This window comes from Mytilus californianus, unplaced genomic scaffold (genome assembly GCF_021869535.1).
Source record: "Mytilus californianus isolate M0D057914Y unplaced genomic scaffold, xbMytCali1.0.p SCAF_9, whole genome shotgun sequence".
Classification (NCBI taxonomy): domain Eukaryota; kingdom Metazoa; phylum Mollusca; class Bivalvia; order Mytilida; family Mytilidae; genus Mytilus; species Mytilus californianus.
In genome coordinates, this window is record NW_026262745.1 from 55,737,641 (window position 1) to 55,762,104 (window position 24,464).

The following is a 24,464-nucleotide window of genomic DNA, read 5'->3' on the forward strand; positions in this document are numbered from 1 at the left end:
CAAAAGTACTGATCACACAGCGGCTATGCACATTTACGCAAGTCAGGATAGAGTCCAGAAACCCAACAACAGTCAAGGCGGGGAGATTTCTGTTAACTCGAAATGTACTCAAATTTGTGGAAATACATTTGCAGGAAAATCATGTGCAAAAATTGTGTTGGTTAATGCAAGACATACAACAATGGATAAACAGCCAATCCGTACTTATGCAATCATAGACGAACAAAGCAACTGTTCATTAGCAAGGAAAGAGTTATTAGACTATTTTGAGGTGAATACTGAACCAGAACAATATTCACTTGCTAGTTGTAGTGGTCAGTTTACTATGACCGGAAGAAGAACAAAGGTTTCATAATTGAATCGCTTGATGACAATTACTGCATAGATCTCCCAACTTTAATTGAGTGTGACTCAATACCAAATAATAGACAAGAAATTCCGACAAATGAAATTGCTCAAGCTCATCCTCATTTGCAATCTATTGCACACATGATACCGCACCTTGATAAGGATGCTGAAATTTTACTCCTTATAGGGAGAGATGCAGTGGAAGCTCATCACATACTGGAACAAAGGCTAGGAAGTCATAATCAACCATTTGCTCAGAAGCTCAAGATGGGATGGGTTATTGTAGGCGAGACTTGTCTGGATGGAGCGCATTACCCTAGCACTGTCAATGCTATGAAAACTTTTGTACAACAAGATGGGAGGCCATCAATATTTGAACCATGTGACAATAGTATTCATATTTCAGAAAAATTATCAACGTCTTTGTTTAAACTTGAGCCTGATGACAACCGCCAAGGTATGTCAATTGAAGACAAAAAGTTTATGCGCTTAATGTCAGATGAAATACAACAAGATGAAAATCAAAACTGGACTGCTCCACTTCCCTTCAAGAAATCACGTCTGTTACTACCAAATAATCGTCTACAAGCTCTAAATCGAGCAAGAGCCTTTGATATAAGTTTGCGTAAAGATCCTGTTAAAAAACAACATGTCTTAGACTTCATGAAAACTCTTTTTGACAATAATCATGCTGAACGAGCACAAAATACAGAGACTCCAAAAGAAATGTGGTATCTTCCTATGTTTGGGGTGTATCATCCGAAAAAGAAGGATCGCATTAGAGTTGTTTTTGACTCATCCGCTAAATTTCAAGGAACTTCTCTAAACGACGTATTGATGACAGGACCAAACCTTGTTAACAGCTTGCTTGGAGTTTTATTGAGGTTTCGGAAGGATAAAATTGCAATTACAGCAGACATTCGACAGATGTTCTATAGTTTCAATGTAACGCCAGAGCATAGAGACTTTCTTAGATTCATATGGCATGAAGACAATGATATGGAGAAAGATTTAGTGGACTATAGAATGGCTGTTCATGTGTTTGGAAACAGCCCTTCTCCAGCTGTCGCAACGTTTGGCTTACGTAAAACCGCTGAAATGGCAGAGTCAAAATATGGATCAGATGTAGTAACCTATGTAAATAATAACTTTTATGTGGATGATGCACTGTCTTCTCATTCAAACAGTGACAAGGCAGTAGACTTGTTAAAAAGAACTCAATCTGCATTGCAAGAATTCGGCAATTTACGCCTGCATAAAATATCTTCAAATTCGAATGAAGTTCTGGCAGCATTCGAAAAAGACGATTTATCTGAAGATTTGAAAAATCTTGACTTTAGTGACGATTGTCTTCCTGTACAGCGTAGTCTTGGGGTCAGTTGGAATCTTCAGTCGGATAACTTTACCTTTCAAGTATCATTAGACAATAAACCATTTACTAGACGTGGTGTACTTTCAGTTATCAATGGACTGTACGATCCATTAGGTTTTGCGGCACCAGTAACCATTGCTGGAAAACTTATTCTTCGTGAAACTATGAAAGAATCCACTGAATGGGACGAACCATTACCTCCGCAATTTCAGTCGAAATGGCAATCTTGGAAAGATTCTCTTCAACTTCTCCAACAAGTGGAGATACCTAGAAACTACAGTTCAGACTGGACACTTAACAAGGACCTCTGTATATTTTCTGATGCATCTGAAAAAGCTGTTGCGGCAGTTGCCTACATACGAACTACTGATAAGAATGGAACAACACATCTTGGATTTGTACTAGGAAAAGCTAAAGTGGCTCCAAAGCACGGCCACACCATACCTCGTTTGGAATTGTGCGCTGCAGTTCTGGCAGTCGAACTGTATGAAACTATTTGCGAAGAACTGAAAACAGAATTTCAACAAGTGCAATTTTTCACCGACAGCAAGGTTGTATTAGGATACATAAACAACGAAACAAAGCGATTTTATCTGTATGTTGGAAATCGTGTGGACAGAATCAGGAGATCGACAAAACCAGAACAATGGTCATACGTACCTACCTTACAAAATCCAGCCGATGATGCTTCTCGTTCTATACGACCAGAAAAGCTTAATCAAAGTCAGTGGCTTGTAGGTCCTACTCAGTTTCTTTGTAAGAAAAACACCATAAATAGCAAAATTGAAGAAGACGAGTTCCCTCTTATTTTACCAGAAGAAGATAGAGAGGTCCGCGTGGCAAAAACACTTGTAACTAAACCTGCAATTGGTTCTCAAAGATTTGAACGTTTTTCTCAGTGGAAAACTCTAGTTTCAGCTATACAAACTCTCAGATGTTTTATTGTAAAGCAAACTAATAGACAAGAGTCTAGTAAAACTGATTCGTTTCTAGATGCACAGAATTTAGTTATAGGTATTGTTCAGAGAGAAGCTTTCAGCATTGAATATAAGGCACTGATGAACAAACAGAAACTTCCTGCAAACAGTAAAATTTTGCAATTAGACCCGTTTATTGACGATAAAGGTTTACTCCGTGTTGGTGGTCGTTTGAGCAATACAAACATATTTCCCAATGAAATGAAGCCACTTATCATACCTAAGCATCATATTGCAACATTACTTGTGAGACATTATCATGAAAAAGTAGCGCATCAAGGACGCCATCTCACTGAAGGAGCTTTGCGATCGGCAGGATATTGGTTGATAGGAGGAAAAGGTCTCATTTCATCTGTGATTCATAAATGCATAAAATGTCGTAAACTACGTGGAAAAGAAGAATTTCCAAAAATGGCTGACTTGCCATTTGACCGATTAGATCCAGCACCTCCATTTTCATATGTTGGAATTGACGTATTTGGTCCTTGGACTATTACTACCCGTAGAACTCGTGGAGGTCAGGCACAAAGTAAACGTTGGGCTGTAATGTTCACTTGTCTTGTGGTTAGGGCTGTACACATTGAAGTGATAGAGGAAATGTCATCTGGTTGTTTTATCAATGCATTACGTAGGTTTTGTGCTTTAAGAGGCGAAGTAAAAATCTTAAGATCTGATTGTGGGACAAACTTTGTTGGGGCACTGAGTGAACTTGATGTCAACATTATAAATATTGGAGATCGACCAATAAAAAACTATCTCAGTGACAAGAACATAAATTGGATTTTCAACGCACCTCACTCTTCACACATGGGTGGCAGCTGGGAGCGTATGATTGGGATAGCGAGAAATATTCTTAACAGCCTCTTTATGGAAACGAAACAATTAACACATGAAGTATTAACAACGTTTATGGCCGAAGTAACATCTATTATGAACGCAAGACCCCTCGTACCGATAGATATGGATCCTGACAATTCATTCCCGCTTACTCCTTCAACTTTACTCACTTTGAAAAGTGAACATACTGTGCGATCTTTTTCAATAGAGGACTTTTGCGATAAAGATTTGTTAAAATCTCAATGGAGATGCGTTCAACAACTTGCAAACTCATTCTGGAAACGTTGGAGAACTCAATATTTGCCTACTTTACAAATGCGACACAAATGGAAACAAGAGTGCAGAAACTTGACTGAAGGTGACATTGTTCTTATGCGTGATGTTAGCTTGCACCGTAATGACTGGCCTATTGGTGTTATTGAACAAACATATGCAAGCTCTGATGGTCGCGTCCGTGAAGTTCAAGTGCGTCTCGGGAAGAACAGGAAGTTATTCACTAGACCTGCTAATGAAGTAGTATTTGTTATGTGTAAATAACTTGTGAACTATATAGAATGAGAAAATTTTTGATTGTGTACTTGGACAAACTTTTTTGATTTTTGAAGTATTGTTAAATTTTTTATTAGTGATATATTCATATCAGACGGGGAGTGTAATGCCAAGAATATCATTAGAGTTATCCCTCTTTATACGCAACCTGCATTTTTGATAATTGTGGTTAATCCGACTTGTTTTTGTTTTACACATTGTTTTTACATTTCCTGCAGCATGGCTTAATAAATTTTTGAACATAATTACGAAGAACATTACCTTTCTCCTTGTCCCTTGGTGAATTACGATGTAAGTAATAATGCCATTATGTCCTATATATTCTAGTTAAAGCTATTATTATGTTATTTGCGGTATAAGTCATGAGAAAGCATATATCCAAACAGCTTACATTCTACGAACGATGGCATTTGTGTAAATAATCATGTGTGAACTTTGTAATGTTTTATTTGTATGCGAAAACAGTATTATTTGGTATATTTCTAAGTCATATGTAATTTTTATGAAGACAGCAATTTTTGTACAACTGTAGTCAAGTCAGTTCAGTACATTCTCCCCCTTTTTTGTCAATTGTGTTTTTCATTGATATGAGTGTTTTCAATCATAGATTTTTGTATTTTATTACTACAGTTGGTAGTTACCAATGTTAGTTATTAGTTTTTATTTTTTATATTGTAGCTTTTCACCAAATGTATGTGGCTTCATGATCTGTCAGCTCCTGACGCATTGAATGTTTAATTGAATAAAATGATCTACATATATATGGTTTAACTCTCTGCGCCCAAGGCAGAACATATACATATAAGTTTGGTAAATCATTGGAGATTAAATTAATGTTATCATTTTTGCCTGCTTGGTAAGCCAATATTTGATGTATATTTTACAAAAAATATACGCTGTTTTTTTTTTATTACAGCAACTGTATTCCAACAGTCTGATGGCTGATAATGTATTTCAGGATTTTATCATTCAAGCAACATCTTAGAAGGATAAGTGCAAATGTATGAAGGAAGCCTTGGGTACAAATAGCAATTATAGCAATTACATGCAGAAGAGAACTCTTAAACATTACTAACAGACATGTAGTCATGATATAGGAGTATATTTTTTCAACCACCAGTACTTTCAGAATATAATACAATTCAAATTCAAATTATTGTGTCAACATGACAGTTACAGTCTAAAAATGAAAAATGCATGTTTTAAAATGAATTTTATATAAATATTTGAAATAACAAGAATTTTTAGCTTATTGTGCAGCCAAACTTTGAGATTTTGTAATGGTATATGCCTGTTGTTTTTCAACATTTGTTTTCTTTTTGCCTTAACATTAAGATCGGTGTTAAAATGAAAAACTGAAATACATATATGAAATAAGAAGGAAACGGTTGTAAATAACAGCAAGACTTTCAATATGGTATATCAAATATATTTCACAGAACTTTCTATTTCAGTTTATTAATACAATGAGATATGAGGTATAAATCAACCAGACAGCTACACAACAACAAAAACACCTGAAAGGCATTAAGGTTCTAACATACAGTCCTCAACAATAAACAGGTGTTTAAACAATATATCATGATCTATTTAATTGACCAAAGTCTATTAAAGTTTTGAATAAATTAAACAATACCAATCAAAGAGCTGCTATCAACACCAAATTCTCTAAATAATTTTTTTTATTAAGATGAGACTTTAGAAAACCACTGAAAAGGTTCCTGTCTTGAAACGGGTACATGAGAATGTGGCAGGGTGAACTACTTTTTTTCTTCAAAACTTTCATTAGAAAAATTGGCATCTTTTGCAAGTAAGACTTTTTCCATAATGTGATTGGATTGTCTCATGACTGATGAACACAAAATGACTTATACATACATATTAAAAATGAAATAATCATCAGTGCATACCTATTTTATAAATGAATCACCAATCACTTTTAAAAAAAGTATTGAGACTCGAACACAACCAAAAAAGTTCTAGGAGTGAACTAAGGTGACCTGGATATTTGCTTGCTTTCTTTGTTTTATTGCATCTTATCTCTTGCATTGGAGATATTGTGAGTTGTGAGTTGATAGATAAATATTATTTGTATTGTTTAGGACCAAGAAATCTTAGATACAAGAAAGTGAAATATAATGGAAGTATGAACACATAGTCAAGACCAAGAAGAATATTTATATATAACAAAATAGAATGTGTACTAGATTAGCATTAACTTATCTAAAATATGCTTAAATACTGTGAAATTTGTGTGATTAACGTGAATTTCACGTGAAAGCTTGATTCACATTAATTTCACGTAAAATTTCATGTGAATCAGCATTTCACGTGAGTTTCATGTATAAGCTCTTTAAGGTGAATATCACATGAAATTTACGTGAACAAAATTTGCCTGTATAACGCATGTATTACGCATGTGTTAGAAAACGCATTGAATTCACATGTGAAACGCATGATCACATGTGTGTATCATGCGTATCACATGTGTTTTTCACACATGTGTCACATGCGTGGCACGAAACGTCTCTTTCACATGGGTGTGACACACATGTGAAACGCAGGTGTCACGCATGCACACATGTGTGGCATTTTTGCCAGTGTAGAGAAAACTAGCCTCTTTGACCACGAAGATCTTGTATGAATTGTATTTATCCGTTTACATAGTATATGGGAACATATATATTTTCAAACTAATAGAAATACTTCAAACGGCACAATGCCAGGAAGTAATTGAAGTTGATTTCAATTCTTGAATTTTATTCATATCTATATATATAGATATATTATAAATATTGAAATATTTCCTGTTTTTTTCATCCTATGAATCAAATGTGTTTTACTTTTATTTCCTTGAGTTGTATTTTCATTTAATAAACTTTTCAAAAGAAAAATATGGAAATGATATTGATCAAAAGCATGACTTATTTATTGTGTATTATTCTCAGTGTCATGCAAGTAAAAGGTCTTGCATATGGAGTTTGTAAAGTACGAGAAAGGTATGTGATAATCAATAAGTGCTAGAAACTCCAGTAGTGCTAAAAAAGATTTTTTTAAATGATAAAATAATGGAAAAAACAATACTTGCACATGCAAACCATTGACTGTTAGTGACATTGATATAAATAGCTGAAAAGAAGAAAATATTAAGGCGACCTTTTTTTGCCATAATTTAGATTTAAAAATCAAAACGTCATATAATTCTATCAAATGATAAAACATGTTACCACATTGCAATGCACTATGCAGCCAAATTCTAATATTATGTGTGTTTTTAATTTTTGTTTTACTTACTAGTCTTTGCTTCAGAACTTTAACCTTCCTGCAGTAAAAAAAAAAAAAGAATTGAAACAGCCTCATTTTGAGATTTTGCAATATATCAAAAGGTATGAGCAACCCAAAAAGATATTCATTACAGAGTAATACGCTTCTTTACCAATATTCCAAAAGATGAGATATGGAATGGCAATAGGTTAAAACAGGCTAACTGGAAAGTCGATTCGGAAGATTTCAGAGTTTGTAGTATTATCTGTTGAATGCTTCACTGATGGTTTCAACCATATAACAAAAATTGTAATTTTCAAAATTTCTAAGAAGGGTAAGGCCATGTTCTTTTTTGTCGCTCCTACAACTTGAAGGTAGGTTTTGTTTCACTAACATACTGTTTTTTAGTAGGAGTACATGTTTATCTGGAGTTCGTTTTTATTGATCCTCTAGAATAACACTATAACAGCTGTTTTTTTTTATTTTTTTGTTTTGTCATGTACACATACGGATTTGATTTCATCCAATTGACCCGAATTATTGGACCTTTTCATACGCTATTTACAACCAAATTATAGTAAAACTACATTATATCTTGATGTCCCCAATGATTGTCTTTATGTTTGCAATGAGTCTGTTGTTATAACTGAAATTGTAAATTGAGAAATACGACAGGGTCTGCTTACCCTACCGTAGAATCTGAAATCACCATCGGTTTTAGTAAGTTCATGATACTTAAGTCTTTAATTATTTTTTTGTCACCTTTACTAAACTGTTCTTTGCCTTTTTGTCTTTTTTTTGTTGTTGCCATGATCAGATTTTCGTTGACTTATGATTTTTAATGTCTCTTTGGTATCTTTCGCCTCATATATAAGAAAGGAAATAATACTCAAACGGCCAAAAGAATATAATAAATACGGTTTCAGATGGGGGTACTAAAAATCCAAAAATCTGTTAGAGTATATACAATCAATGACTCTTTTATCTTGCAATAGTATTAAAATACTAATAAGTATTATTAAAGTAATTAATACTAATAAGGAGTTGGTCCTGCTTTGTTTAATAAAAAAAAAGCCAACGTAGAAACACGTATCTTGTCTTAGGGAGGGATAAATCGAACTTTATAAAAAAATCATTCTGATTCAAACAAAAAATTCTCTGAAACTGACATTATGAAGATGCTTGATTTCTTGATTGACAACATATTTGTTACGTTTTGAGTGTTTTTCAAGAAACAATCGGCATTCCCATGGGAACCAACTGTGTTCCTCTTCTTGTCTTCCTTTATTCCATGTGAGGCTGACTTCATACAGGAGCTTCTTAATGAAAAGCAGCTAGCATTATCCTTAAACTTTACTTTCAGCTATATAGATGCTGTCCTTTCACTAAATAATTCAAAGTTTTGGGACCACGTTGAACGCATCTATACCATTGAATTCGAAATAAGAAGTTAAAACAGATACACTGACTTACATCTAGAAATTGACAATGAGGGTCGGTTATATAAAACATTACGACAAAAGAGATGATTTCAGCTTCCCAATTGTGAACTCTCCATTTCTATGTAGCAACATTCTAGCAAAATCTGCATATGAAGTATATATCTCCCATTCGATACGATATTCAGGGCTTGCGTTTCCAATCATGATTTCCTTGATAGATGGTTGCTATTTACAAAAAATCTATTAAACAAAGAGTTCCAAATGGGGAAGTTGAAATCATCCCTTCGAAACTTTTACGGACGGCATCACGAGTTGGCTGCCAGTTATAATTCACTGATGACGACGGATATGTTCCTATCGTCGTAACCACATCCCCGGCCTCCTTTCCCTCGAATGTGACCTACCGAATAAGACTTATCACCAGGTTTATACTAGCATGAGCAACATGACGGTTGCTACACGTGACGCAGGATATGCTTACCCTTCAGGAGCACCTCAGATCGCCCCCGGTTTTTGGTGGGGATCGTGTTTCCTCAGTCTTTAGTTTTTTATGTTGTGTTTTGTATATTGTTGTTTGTCTTTTTGTCTTTTTATGTTTTTGCCATGGCGTTGTCAGTTTATTTTCGACTTATGAGTTTGAATATCCCTTTTGTATCTTTCACCTCTCTTTTATTTTGTCTGACAATGTCAGTGCAAAGTGTTGAAAACTACAAATGTTTAGATGACCACGGGCACATCAAGATATTGTAAGTAAGATTGTATTGAAATAAATCAAGGACTTTGATTTGACAAAAGTTATAAAGACAAAATTATACGACAAAAATTAATATAATTATTTTTCCCATTATATATTTTCCATATTTAAAACATTAACATTACTTCAGCTGCAGCATATAGAGCATGTTTTCCAGATAGAAACGGTATTTCAGGAATTGCGTTTTCCTTTCTTGTTTGTTGTTAAATAGTATTACCGTTAAAGTTTTTACAAGGAAGCTATTGTATAAAGAGTTCCAAATTGTAATGTTGAATTCATTCTTTCGAAACTTTTACGGTTGAAACCATGACCGTTATGTTATAGAATATCTGTGTCACGTGACAACGGATATGTGTTACTTGTCGTAACAACAATCCCATCTCAACCTGTATTGTGACAAAACCATTGCGTCTTACTACCGAACTTTACTTCGAATAAGACACATGGCATGTACCACCAGTGGAGGAGGAACCTTAGTTTTGTTTTACTTTTTCTTTGGGACGGTGTTGTCTGTTTTTATTAGACTTCTACATTTTCATTGCCCCTTGGCCCTGAAGTCTTCAATAGTGTTGTTTTCATTTTGTATACACTGGTATTTATATATTTAACTTCATTTGTAGTAAATCGGGGAAATACATGCCATTATATTTTACTATGTAATATCAGCTACAAACACTTTTTTTGGTGGTTTTGTTTACAGATTTATTTGTATATAAAAATTAAGAGATGTCGTATGATTGCCAATCCACCAAAGTTCAAATGAAGTGGGTACAAGCAATTATAGACAACAGTACGGCCTTCAACAATGAGAAAAATCCATACCGTATAGTCGGTTATAAAAGGCCCCGACCCGAAAAATATGAAACAATTCAATTAAGAAAACTAACGGCCTAATTTATAACAAAACAATTTACGAAAAGCAAATATGACAAACATGATCCAACGACCACCACTGAACTACAGGCTCCTGAATTGGGACAGGCACATAAAGAATGTGGCGGGGTTAAACATGTTTGTGGGCGCTCAATCCTCCCCCTAAGTATATCTGTTTAAAGTTTTAAGTCAGTTGTGTTATATGTCTGTGATGTATGTTTGCCCGGTTATTGTCACGTTTACAGATTTTGTCTGTTTGTGTTGCTCACTCAATGTTGTAAATTTGACGGTACTATAAGCAACTGTCATACAAATGGAATGTTAAGCTAGCTGTAAACCAGGTTTAACACACATTTTCTTTTTCTCGGAAATTGCCTGTACCAAGTCAGGAATATGACAATTGTGTCCAATTTCGTTGGTTGTCATAATCGGGCGTTTGATTTTGTCATTTTTTTGGACCTTACCCTTTTCGAATTTACCTTGGAGTTCGATACGTTTGATAATACTCTTTTGGTAACAATATGTCTTCTCTCTCCTTTTTCAGATGTAACTGGGGGTAAGGATTCAATATTATATTGGGGAAAAATAATTATGCAGTTGATAGGACATTTTAGATAAACTTCTAAGGTTTCCCAATTAGGTCCATTTCATCTGCATTGTATTTCTAAAGTGTATTCAATATAAAATAAGGAATACTCTGATGTTTCACTCAAATCATGAAACGTTGTTGTATATAACTTGAATTGGCTGCTTCAAAATTAAACGCATGATATATGAAGACGCTAAAGTCTTTTCAAAAGCTTAGATACTCTTAATTATATAAACTAAGCGATCCTATCATTATAAGATAAACACAACATTACAGATGCCAGAATAAATTGCAAATTATATCCAACCGAGCCTTATTCCCCGTTTCTATTCCCTATTCTATATTTTAATAGTGTTGATTAAAAGTTACACCATTCATGCTATTCCAAGCCCTTTTGTTTTTCACATAATTAATATTACCAATAATTAACGAGTTCCGGGTCAACGGGTTCAAATAGAAAGATTTGTTTAAAACAAATGTCTAAAGATATGCACCTGCCGCAATTTGGTATTCTCTGTCTGAATTTTTTTGTTAAAAGGAAACAAACATGACAAAGTTTTATCAATTCAAAATCCAATATTTAATCTTCTTTCATTTGATATTATCTAGCGAAATGCCTACAATAATCAAATTCCAAGTATACAACATATATTGAATATTCATTTGTTATTATAATGATGTGTATTTAAAGCAGCGAGGAAATTTATCGACAAGAAATGTAACGATGATAACACTTTTCATTCAGATCAGTAGGAGACAAGATAGTAAAAGTGGAGGGTTGTTGTAATAATTTTTACAAGAAGAATGAAGTCTGTGTTGGTAAGTTAAAAATACAGTAAAGAGAAAATATATTCATCTAAATTGATAATTGAATTGAAAAATATGAATATTTATAATGTAATTAGCTGTTATACAAATAATATTGTAACGTGTTTACAAAAAAGTCAGATTGTATTGTATAGTATGGTCTTCTGGTATCATGCTTCTTAGTTGTTAAGATAATGGTATAATTTTATTTGTTAATTCACACTTTCATGTTACAGTCTGTGTGAAAGAATGCCAATTTATAAAAAAAAAAATCAAATACATAAACTTGATTATCAAAATACAAAAATGTTAAAGCATCAGTTTTGAACTGCAGGAATACAAACAATATAAAATTGAGAATGGAAATGGGTAATGTGTCAAAGAGACAACAACCCGACCAAAGAGCAGAAAACAGCCCAAGGCCATCAATGGGTCTTCAACACAGCGAGAAAATCCTGCACTCGGAGGCGGGCTTCAGCTGGACCCTAAACACAAATGTGTACTAGTTCAGTGAAAATGGACGTCACACTAAACTCCAAAACATATAAATGAACTAAAACTAAAAATATGCTTACATTGTTGAAAGTATATAAAATATGCACTCTGATAAAGTTTACTTGCATGTAATTGATGAATCATTTTAGTATTGAAAAAAAGTAAGTACCTGTCAAACATGTACTAAGCAGTCACTCTTGGGAAGTATCAAAAGTGATGGCTCAAGAGAGGTGACCTTTGAAATGAGGTTCCAAAAATTAAATTGATTCCGAAATCGCCTATGGTCGTGATCGGTGCAAATTGTTTTAGTCTTTTCAATCGACATAGTTATGGTTCTTGCGTCAGAGATATAAAACATGGCGGATTCCAGCGAATAAAACACTTAAAATATATTAATATTCGTGGAGAAATACTAGTAAGTCGATGATACAGTTTTCAATGAAAACAGAAAGGAGTGGAACACGAGGAATTCACAAATTCACCAACTATAGGGAAATCTCGGTTGCAAACGGTTTCAATTTTCAATTTGACTTCGATACTGAACCATATCTCCATATCTTTATAAACATACTAGAACACACCCGCGACATCGCAAAGTACCTACGCCTTATTTTTAGCCTGGGTATAAAGTATTCGTATTGTCATCTGATAAAGTCATGCTGATTATAAGGAGCACAGTTTTCTCTGCTTTCAAAATTTTTCTATTTGAACCCGTTGACCCGGAACTTGTTAATTATTGGTAATAATAATTTGTGAAAAACAAAAGGGCCTGGAATGGCACGAATGGTGTATTTTTTAATCAACACCATTGTCCTTCATTAGTTATATATAAAATTGACAATGAGGGTCGGTTGAAAACAACTGTACGACAAAAGAGATGATTACAGATTCCCAATTATAAAATTTCTGTTTCTATGTAACAATATCCCAGCGGCGCCGGCATATGGAGTATATATCTCACAGTTGATACGATATTTCAGAGAATGCATTTCCTATCATGATATCCTTGATAGACGATTGCTGCTTACAAGGAAGCTATTTAACCAAAAGTTACAATCATCCCGTCGAAATTTTACGGACGCTATGTATACGTTATGGAATAGCTATTTCACAGATGACGACATATATGTTCCAACTGTTGTGCCCACAATCCCGTTCTATTTTCCTCGAATATGACCTACCGAATTAGACTAATCACCGGGTTTGTACTCACATCAGCAGCCCGATGTGCCACATGTGAGCAGGATCTACTTACCCTTCCGGAGCACCCCCAGTGGTCATATTGCTCAGTCTTTAGTTTTCTGTGCTGTGTTTTGTTTACTGATGTTTGTCTTTTAATCACTTTTCGTTTTTGCCATGCCATTGTTAGTTCGTTTTCCACCTATAAGTTTTAATATTCATTTGGTATCGTTCGCCTTTCACTTATACAAATACATCATGCAATAACTAAAATATCTGTTTGCTTCAACTTTATAGATCGATTACCGACTCTAGGCGGCGGCTGTGTTTTCTTTCCATAAGCATAAAGAATCCTTTGCATTATATCCTGGATTTTCCTGAAATCAGTTGTTTTAGAATTGGTCTTGTAGTTTGAGTTAACACTTCTTGTATACGTGTTTGTTCTCACTTACAATCTTTATCAATTGATCTGATTACAAAGATTCATTTGTTGTGCGAAATCTTTCAAGAAATAATAAATGCATACCTTTAATTTAGCAAGAAAGATGAATAAGTTTTTTTTTAATGTATAAATTTAAAAAAAAGTCGGAAAAATGTATGCATTATTTAATGTCATGGTGAAGCACAGTTTGTTTCGGTGACTTATTCATTGACAGAATACTTGCACTTTAATTACGAAACGGAATTGTTCTTAAGCTGTCTATCGAAATTATGCTATATTGGGTTCCTGAGTGATTTAAGGGAGAGCGGAAAGATAAAAAAGGAATATTAAAACTCATAAGTTGACAACAATCTGACAATGACATGGTGAAAAAACGAACAAAAGACAAACAGCAGTATACAAAACACAACATAGAAAACAAAGGACTGAACAACACGAACCCCACCGCAAACAGGGAGTTTTTTATGTGCTCTGGAAGGGTGAACAGATCCTGCTCTACATGTGCCATCCGTCCTGCTGCTCATATAAATACAAATCCGGTGATAAGTCTAATCATTTTCGAGTAAAGAAGGACGCGATTGTGGAACAGATATTCCATAAATGTTAACCAACTCGTGATGGCGTCCGTAAACTTTTCGAAGAAATAATTTCAACTTCACCGTTTGGAACTCTTGGTTTAAATGCTTCCTTGTAAGCTGAAATCTTCTATCAATGAAAAATATATAGGAAATGCAAACTCATGAGTATCGTATCGACTGATAGATATATATACTCCATATGCAGGCGCTGCTGAAATGTTGCTACACAGAAACGCAAAGTTTCCCATTGGAAAGCTGAAATCATCTATTTTGTCGTAAAGTTTTGTTCCAACCGACCGTCATTGTCAATTTCTAGATGTAAAAGAGAGGCGAAAGATAGCAAAGGGACATTCAAACTCACAAGTCGAAAATAAACTGACAACGCCATGGCAAATAAAGAAAAAGACAAAAACAACAGTATACAAAACACAATATAGCAAACTAAAGATTGAGCAACGCGAACCCCCCCCCCCCCCCCCCCCCCCTTCCCCAATTAGCTGGATGAGTCAAGATATGAGACAGAATTTACTGTATTTACATATATAGTCAAGACAATAGGAAACGACCAATATTCGAATTGATTGTTGGGATTCCTACTTATTGATAACATAAAACATCAGACACAAGTCACAATGTGAAGACAGCAAATGAGTATAAAAGATTTACAATAATAATATGTTTATCAGACTTAACGCTTGGCGAAAATAAGCATGATAAAGCCTCCTCACACATTGGTACGTCACTGATAACTTATCCCTAGATATGTTGACGTCGTGATATACGAGAATAGTGGGAAAGTTTACAAAAACTGTCAAAATTAAAAACTCGACTATATTAGCCATGCATCGGAACGACTGGCAATTAACTGTCATATTCCTAACTTGGTACAGGCATTTCCGTACAAAATGGCGGGTTAAACATGGTTTTAAAGCTAGCTAAAACTTCCACTTGTATGACAGTTATTCATAGTTCCATTATACTGACAACATTGTATGAGCAACCTAAACAGACTTGACAATATTTATGATACAGCAGCCACAATTGTGTAGACAGACATCATAAATATAAACATAACTAAATTAAATAGGCATAACAAAATTACAATTGAATTTAACAAAGACGGCCTACAAAAATATGTGTGAAGTTGAGAGTAAATATAATCTATTATAGTAAAGTAAATTATAAAATTATAATAACATATTCACACTCCCCTGATACAATACAAATTAGCAAAATATAAATACGAGGGTACACAAAACGAAAATAACGCAGTTACTATAAAAATGTCATGCGTCCAAAGCCCCCTTTAAACCTGCATCAGGGACTCCCAAATTCAAAATGTGTTAAAATACCGAGCCCCGTCCAAAAGGGATACGAAAATTTAAAGATATTGCTTTAAGGAAACAGAAATTATTCCACAAAGAATACATCATTTGTTCTAATTCACAATTGAAAGTTGTAGATTTTTCAATGAAAATTAGAAATTTCGAAAACTTATAGTTTCTTCTAATTATAATTCTATATGGAAATAGATTAAGTTAAATTTCAATTTATTCAATCAATGCGGAAATATAATTTGTTCTATTTTCCTGAGTGCAGTTTATTATAATAATTATAGTTTTAATTAAGGAAAAAGGTAATTCCCCAATGAAATTACAATTCGTTTAATCCCTGGAGAAATATTACAATAGCTTGTTTTTTTTGTCCTTAAAAAGCTTATTGTGCATGTTTATGTATATGTTATAGAAATGAATCTCTTATTCATTTTACAACTTACAACGTATTCATGAATTATGGCGAGCGTTAACGAGTAATTATCATATAATAAAGAAAGAAATTATGTAACGGTTGGTCAATAGAAAGGTTTATACAATATAAATATAAGGAGATATGGTATGAATGCCAATGAGACAACTATCCACCAAAGTTCAAATGAAGTGGATGTAAGCAATTATAGGCAACCGCACGGCCTTCCACAATGAGAAAAACCCATACCGTATAGGCTGTGCGGTTGCCTTAAAATTTTAGGCATTTTCTAAATGCAAACAAGATTCAGGCAATTTACATAATGACTATTTTTTCTAGGCATTTTATAAAATGCCTGGAAAAATTGAAAGGCATTTTACAAAATGTGGTCGAAGCGCTAAGTCGAGATTTTAACAACATTTAACTACTGTCTCTGTAATTCATCAGATTGCAAAGACCCAGGAATTCCCTTGAGGCAGTGAAGATGAAAATACTCATATCTTTGCATCACAACCAAACACGGCCTTTTATTGCGAAACCCATGCTATAGAGGGGAATTTGTTTGGAGGTGGATGTATAAATTCTCATTCTTTCTAAATGGGGACATTAAATATATTGCCGCATGTTAGTAAAGTGCAACACTCTATGCACGTTAAGATCTCTTTGACCATTCTGCAGGTGGCATTTTCTGTCCCTATCCAAAATACCTTCATTTCAAGCGGCAGTCGAAATTCATGTTCTTCATCCAGGTCAATCCACTGCAGAAATAACCCATAAGAATTATAACCAAATTAGTCTCGTCTTGAAAATGCATGAAATGTTTGCTACTGAAAGCAAACAAACAGCAATCAGTCAATTAAAAACAGACTTCTTTTTCTCTGCTTCATATGTTTCACTTCACTGTTTTGAATCTGGATTTTCTAAGATTTCTTTTGTAAAATTTGTTCAGTTGAAAGAACAATTTGTCCTTCTGCCATTTTGGCAAAATAATCATAAATTTACTCTCTGAAATACAGAGTGATTACATAATTAACGTAGTTTCACTAAAAAGAACATATCATATGACACAAACTTTCCCAGTTGGTTTTTGAAGAATAAATTAATTCTACCGAAACCATTACTTATTTTCTTTGCAAGATGTTGTGTGTTTGTCCACTTTTTGTCATATACATCTCAATGATATCCTTTTTCTACAAATTGCCTGAAACTGAATAGGCAATTTGTTGAATTATATTTCAAAATTTCAGTCATTTTACAAAATGACTAGGTATTTTTAGTCATTTTATATAATGCCTGTCAAGGTTAGGCATTTTATAAATTGCCTGAGAATTTAGTCATTTTACAAAATGCCTAAATTTAGAAAATGACTGTAACATATACATGCAATATACATGTATAAATTTTTGTCATAGTTGGACTCATTTTAAGAAAAGGAAAAACGAATGAAGGAAACACAAATAAAACATTAATAATGAAATAATGAAATGAAAACAGCCAATCGTACCTTGCGGTGTTGTAATGGGCGTGCGCTTACCATAGACTCTAGAAAAAAAATATTGTGTATTGCATATAAAACGTCAAAAACATTTCAGTCTCGCTCATAGTGTCAGCTGTTATAAAGAATATAAAGGGCTCTTTAGCAAGTTTAAAACCACTTGAATTCAACCCGTTAAAACAATTTGTCAATCGAGTTTTTGAATTCCACACAGCCATTCAATATATTAGTAAAAATACTTCCATAACATCATTACCTAACTCTCGAAAAGCAGTCCCACTGTTTACATCTCAAAGTAACTTCGTACACCTCCAATTTAAATCGTTTCCATCACAAAACAACACATCTCAAACTATCTCTTAGGCTTGCTGGTGAAGCAGGCAGTATCAGGTAAACGTTTACTGGTTTATTATTACATAATAGATTGCCCGCGACTGATATTTCTTTTTTTTTATTATGACCGTTTTTAACAACAATGTACATTGTTTGAACACGTGTTGTCTTAAAAATATACATGCCAGTAATTAAACAAAAGAGAAATATTTCCAATGTCTTACGAAAAATAAACTTTTTGGTTTTGGGTCTTAATTTTAATATTACCACGTCGACAAACATACAACGTCTCTAACATTGACATTTTTTTCAGAATGTCCGATTGGCCATTCTTCGGAGGGGAAACAGTGTGAAAAATGCGTAAATGGACAATATGGAGTAAAATGTGCAGAGTTGTGCCATTGTAACGCCACGGAAAGGTTTTAAGCTTTATCTTTCTTTTAAATAAACTGTATAAGACTAATATCTATAGAATTGTTTTGCTGTTCATCTTTAAATTACTTCCCCGGCCACCTTGTTATATCTGAAGTAAGAATTACATTCCAATGGGAGTTTAACATGTTTGATTCGAAAAAAAATGTCCATTATAACCATCTTTGATGTTCATCCACTTCCTAATTTTGTTTACCTTCACTTTTTCATTTGTGGCAGAAAACAAAAGCAAGATAACAGTATTAAAAGGACAAAACAATACAAGTTATAAAAAAGGACGAGAATGTAGCTACGGCAATTGACATAATCTCTGTGGTCATTTGTGGCACATAATTTTCCTTACGGTTAACTGATTCAAAAGTGTGGTACAAACTTCCTACACATACAGACACACACACACGGACGTGACAATGCCGACAGTTCAGAAACAGTACTTGAATATGCTGTTCTTCATCTTAAAGTCACACCGAGGCCTGTCCGTAAAGAATAGAATGGCCATTTGTAGGACGAATAACTGATGATCTACACACGTTTTGTGCTTTTACATAATATTGATTTGATTGTAGATACCTGTATCTGCCTATTCATTATTTACATTGTAGATATTATCTGTCATAATTCTAAAAATCAGCAGTTGTTTTTAATTAGTGATCCATAAGTTATTATAAAATCTTAATGGTTCTGCATTTAAGGAAATTTCAAAAGTAGAATTACGCATATTTTTTTTTATGACCGTATGTTCACCTCTAGAAGTCTTTTGGTTTTAATGTTGGTGGCTTGCTGTCTCATTGGCGTATACCAATATATCATTTTATTCATATTGATAGTCTAAGGAAAACATATTTAATAAACAGAAAGCGAATATGAAAAGTTATGTACATTTAACTTGATATATTTTGTATATAAAATAAGTAAAGAAAACTTATAAGGTATTTTGTTTACACAGGTGTGATCATGTGAGGGGATGCATTACTGTTACAGTGGATGGTAAGAGATCGATGACATATGCATACTTTACATTTTATAAGTGTAGATAGGGGTTGAGGTTGTATAAAGGATGACTGCCATAAAGACCAAAACCGGCCCTAAAATCTTCAAAAGCATTTCTGTACATATCGATACAGCTTTTAAGAAAACTTAATAGTCTTCACAAACTGCTTTAGTTTAGATTTTACACTTGAACCATAAAGGTCATTTTCTGGAATGCGTTTTAAACCAAAAAACAAAAGAAATATCAGCACAACAATGAATATCATTGTTAATTCAAACCAATATACTCAACTTCTAACCATCAAATAGTGTATTTTTGTATGTACGTTTTCAGACGTTGCGGTATTGACATATTGCACCAAAAACGTCGAATTTGATAATATAATTTGTTAAATTTCCGTACTCCTAGTCCTTTTGACTACTGCATTTAATATATCCTCTACACATTATACCACTCATTTGAAGCAATTGTTAATCTTCAATCACATTTCTTGTCGTATAAATACAATATAAACAGGGCAATTTACATTAATTCTCAGCTTTGTTTGTAAATATTGTAAATAAAAATACAAACATACCATATAAAATGATGATTGATATCGTTTCCGGTTGCATAATGAATGGACTTAAGAAACTGAATAATCAAAAGTTGTTCAACTCTAAAATAATTTTACATTAGTTGCAAAATAGAGAGTGTATATCACGGTTCAATGCATTATGCTACTTTTAGAAAGGAATTGTTTGAAAACGAACACGAAAGCGTCATGACGTTGTAATAATAAGTCACAATGTTTTTTCAACGGAATATTTGTTGGTAGTACATGTATGCGTCTGAATGGTGTTAAGTTAAATAACAGAATAGAAATAGAGAATAATGGGATAATACTACAATAAAATGGATCAAACTAATAAAAAGTAGATTGATTGATTGATTGATTAAATGGTGTTTGCCTAATGTCCAGTGGCAATTTTTTCACAAATGTTCTGGACCAGAACAAAATTCTAATGAATACAATAGGTATCACTATGTCGTTTAAAAGGGGTTAACCGGGATGAAGGGTAGAAAATTAGGATTGCCACTCTGAAATTAAGTTATATTCAATACGGACTGAAATTAACCCTAGCAAGAAGTCAGATACGGACTACTCAAAGAGTTATTGCAAGGGCTTTAAACGTGTAGAGAGCGTGGTACACGAGGCATCGGATCAAACGTCCCCATTTAGACTGGACGCTGCGTTTTTATACATCCCGCACAACCAAACGTACGCCCAACTTTTGCCAAGGGCTTTAATAAATGCTGGTCGGAAGAAGACCAAGAGTGACCACATTTCTATTCCCTTTCTATCATCCTTGCATTAATAAAGAATAGAGAATAATGGCGTGTTAAAATATAAATAATTGAATAATGGGCAAAATTAATTAAAAAAAAAAAAGAGACAAATGGCCTAACAAATTTTAAAAATACAGAAATGAAGAACAGCAATGTATTGAACTTCATGTAACATTAATATGCATTCTATTTTAATCATGTTTAAGACAGGACTGAGAAGACAAATCCTCCAATAGATAGTTATGCACCCGAACAGGCTGCCGGTATGTTTGTTTTAGGTTTTTAAACTTTGTGATAATTATTATATACATGAATTAGAAAAATATACTGATAACCGAACCAAAATACAAAAAGATAATTCTAAAGATCCAAGAAAATACTGTCACATGATCTGGAAAAATTGAGATATCTTATTACAAAACAAGAATGTGTCCATAGTACACGGATGCACCATTCGCACTATCATTTTTTATGTTCAGTGGACCGTGAAAATGGGGTCAAAACTCTAATTTGGCATTAACATTAGAAAGATCATATCATAGGAAACATGTGTACTAAGTTTCAAGTTGATTGGACTTCAACTTCAGCAAAAACTACCTTGACAAAAAACTTTAACTTGAAGCGGTACAGACGGACGGACGGACGAACGAACGGACAAACAGACGCACAGACCGAAAAACATAATGCCCTTAGGTGGGGCATAAAAAGGATTAGCAGATGCTCTACAGTAAATGTTTTAAAACTTGGTATACTTTAAAAAAAATGATAAACACAAACCGTATTTAATGTAAGAATTCTATCAGTTGTAAAGATATGGAATTGTTAAAATACGTAGAATAAAATAGAGAAATCTGGCTTTGCACCTTTTTCAAAACACTTCACTGTAAAAAATGTTGTTTTAGAAATGTATCCCTATATTTCTATTGGAGATAGACAATGGATTTTTTTTTGCAGCAAAAATACCTGGAAAATAGTGGAGATACAAAACTATAATTTTGTTCTCTAAACTAGCAAGATGAATAAGCTATTATAATCATATGGGAGTGTGGAGATAAAACAGTATAGCTCTGGCAAAAACTCGTAGAGTATAGAAATCTCATATTATAGTTGGTTAGAGAGATAGATCATTGTACTTGGATATCAAATATATAGCTATCTCCATTTTTATCAAAAGTGGACAAATAACACTCAGAGGCGGATCCAGAAGTTTTGAAAAGGAGGTGGGGGAGGGGGGGGGGGGGCGATATATTTTTTGGTTCTATGAACAGTATAAAAAATGGGCGAATCAAATGTTGCCCATATATCCATATGAATGTAAAAATATCCCAGATAAGGGGGAGGGGGTGGGTAGCATGGGTCATCTTACACTATAAGATTGACACGACGACATGTCATAACTCTATCTATGCTTACTATTAAAGTACATTGTTGTATTTTCAATTTACAGAACATGACGATGTTGTTACTTACATGACATGTGTAGCAGTTGGAAGCGTTTTAGTTGTCATCTGTGGTCTACTCGCGAAGAACAGAGAAGCAGTTTGTAGACGAAATGGTAGTATCACTGCCATGGAAAATGAAATAACGAAGAGAAAGCGACCAAATTTCGGCCCTTGTAAAATCAATGGTAAAGATAAAAAAGAAAGCTTGTATGCGGAAATAAACGAAAAGTATATGATCAACTTCGACGGAGAATGAATCAGAACGTAGCAACATTTCATTTTTTTTATTACAAGATGACATAATATTTGTTTTATATTTGTGTGTATAGTTCTTTTTTTTTTGTTAAACTCTTTCATTTATTACTTATTTTCACTTTATTTTTTAATCGCTTTGATAAATATTTAAAAATGTGTGTGTTTTTATTTTTGACGAGTCCAGCTTTTCCAACTGATTTTTACAGTTTGGTCTTATGTTGTGCTGTTTAACCAATGTCCAAGGTTATGGAGAGGATTAAACGCCAGAAATCATGTTTAACCCCGCCAAATTTTGAATATATGTACGTCCCAAGTCGAGCCTTTTATTCAGTGTTTTTCGTTGGTTGTTGTCTACCATATTTGTTTTTTGCTTATTGTTTTGGTCCTCTTTTTTAAAATTGTATCCCGTTGTGAAATGTCTGATACTTTCAAAGCTTACTATACGTTATCTTTAAGAAATGTAACAAAATTGGAACTGTTTATTTCAATTAAATTTTTAACTTTATGAAATTATTATAAAGCGTCAAAGAAAGTGACTCATATTGTTTGTTCAGTTTAAATATAATCACCCACGTGTATTTAAACCATATTTACTTATGATGAATGTTAAGAGTGTTAATATTTTTATTGCAATAAAAAAAACGATGTAACTTAAAGCCTCGCATTACTACGGAAGCCGGTTAGTGTCAGGGTAGAGATTTATATTTTAAGTCGTTATTACGACTTAGCTAACTTGTTATAACGACTTAGCTAACTCGTGTAAACAACTTATTTAACTCGTTATAAAAACTTAGCTAACTTGTTTTAACGACTTAGCTAACTCGTTTAAACAACTTAGCTAACTCGTTTAAACAACTTAGCTAACTCGTTAAAACGACTAAGCTAACTCGTTAGCTAACCCGTTTAAACAACTTATCTAACTCGTTTAAACGACTTAGCTAACTTGTTATAACGACTTAGCTAATCTAACTCGTTATAACAACTTAGCTAACTCGTTCAAACAAATTAGCTATCTCGTTTAAACAACTTAACTAACTCGTTTAAACGACTTATCTAACTTGTTATAACGACTTAGCTAATCTAACTCGTTATAACAACTTAGCTAACTTGTTCAAACTAATTAACTATCTCGTTTAAACAACTTAACTAACTCGTTTAAACGACTTAGCTAAGTTGTTATAACGAGATAGATTAGCTAAGTTGTTATAACAAGTTAGCTAAGTTGTTTAAACAAGTTAGCTAAGTCGTTTTAAAAACTCTACCCTGACACTAACCGGCTTCCGTACATTTCTGTTCAAAATTCAAAATAAACATTTGCTGACTAAATATATTTTGTGCAAATCGCAAACTCGTTTTACTCTCAGACTATTATATACTTTTATAGCTTACTATATATGTTATCGTCAAGAAATGTAACAAAATCGGAACTATTTATTTCAACTAACTTTTTGACTTTATGAAATTATTTATTAAACGTCAAAGAAAGTGACTCCTATTGTTTGTTCAGTTTAATGATAATCACTCACGTGTATTTAAATCATATTTACTTAATATGGTGTATGTTAAGAGTGTTAATATTTTTATTGCAATAAAAAAAAACAATGTAAGCCTTGCATTTCTGTTCATAAAAACATTTGCTTACTAAATATATTTTGTGCAAATCGCAAACTCGTTTTACTCTTAGACTATACTGACGTGATCAAAACAGTTAGAATTGCCTTTACATAGATGAAACACAACGTTTTTAAGTCAGATATGGCGTGAGGTCAAAAAGAATACTACTCTATACGGTGGGCATTGTTGTTTTACGAGAGAATATCCTGGTGACTTTATCCTGACCGGTACTGATGGGTCCTGATCCTGTGCTGTGGGGCTTGTTTACATTGTATCTAAACAACAATTAATATAACAATCATTCTAGATCTGTTGATTACT

At 33.5% G+C, this 24,464-nt stretch overlaps 1 protein-coding gene across 1 annotated transcript; it reads left to right on the forward strand.

Moving 5' to 3' along the window:
• The first annotated feature begins 6,928 nt into the window (after positions 1 to 6,928).
• Positions 6,929 to 22,685, forward strand: LOC127714504 (uncharacterized). Its single transcript, XM_052220583.1, has 6 exons — positions 6,929 to 7,082; positions 11,751 to 11,824; positions 18,394 to 18,499; positions 19,459 to 19,499; positions 21,039 to 21,095; positions 22,280 to 22,685. Exons 1-6 carry the CDS (start codon positions 6,979 to 6,981, stop codon positions 22,528 to 22,530), a joined length of 633 nt encoding a protein of 210 aa, XP_052076543.1. The 5' UTR covers positions 6,929 to 6,978; the 3' UTR covers positions 22,531 to 22,685.
• Positions 22,686 to 24,464: the final 1,779 nt, after the last annotated feature.

Coding starts and splice junctions, on each gene's coding strand:
- LOC127714504 (XM_052220583.1), top strand. CDS start 6,979: ATGGAAATGATATTGATCAAAAGCATGACTTATTTATTGTGTATTATT. Junction 18,500..19,458: donor CATTGTAACGCCACGGAAAG/GTTTTAAGCTTT, acceptor TTGTTTACACAG/GTGTGATCATGTGAGGGGAT. Junction 19,500..21,038: donor CATTACTGTTACAGTGGATG/GTAAGAGATCGA, acceptor ATCATGTTTAAG/ACAGGACTGAGAAGACAAAT.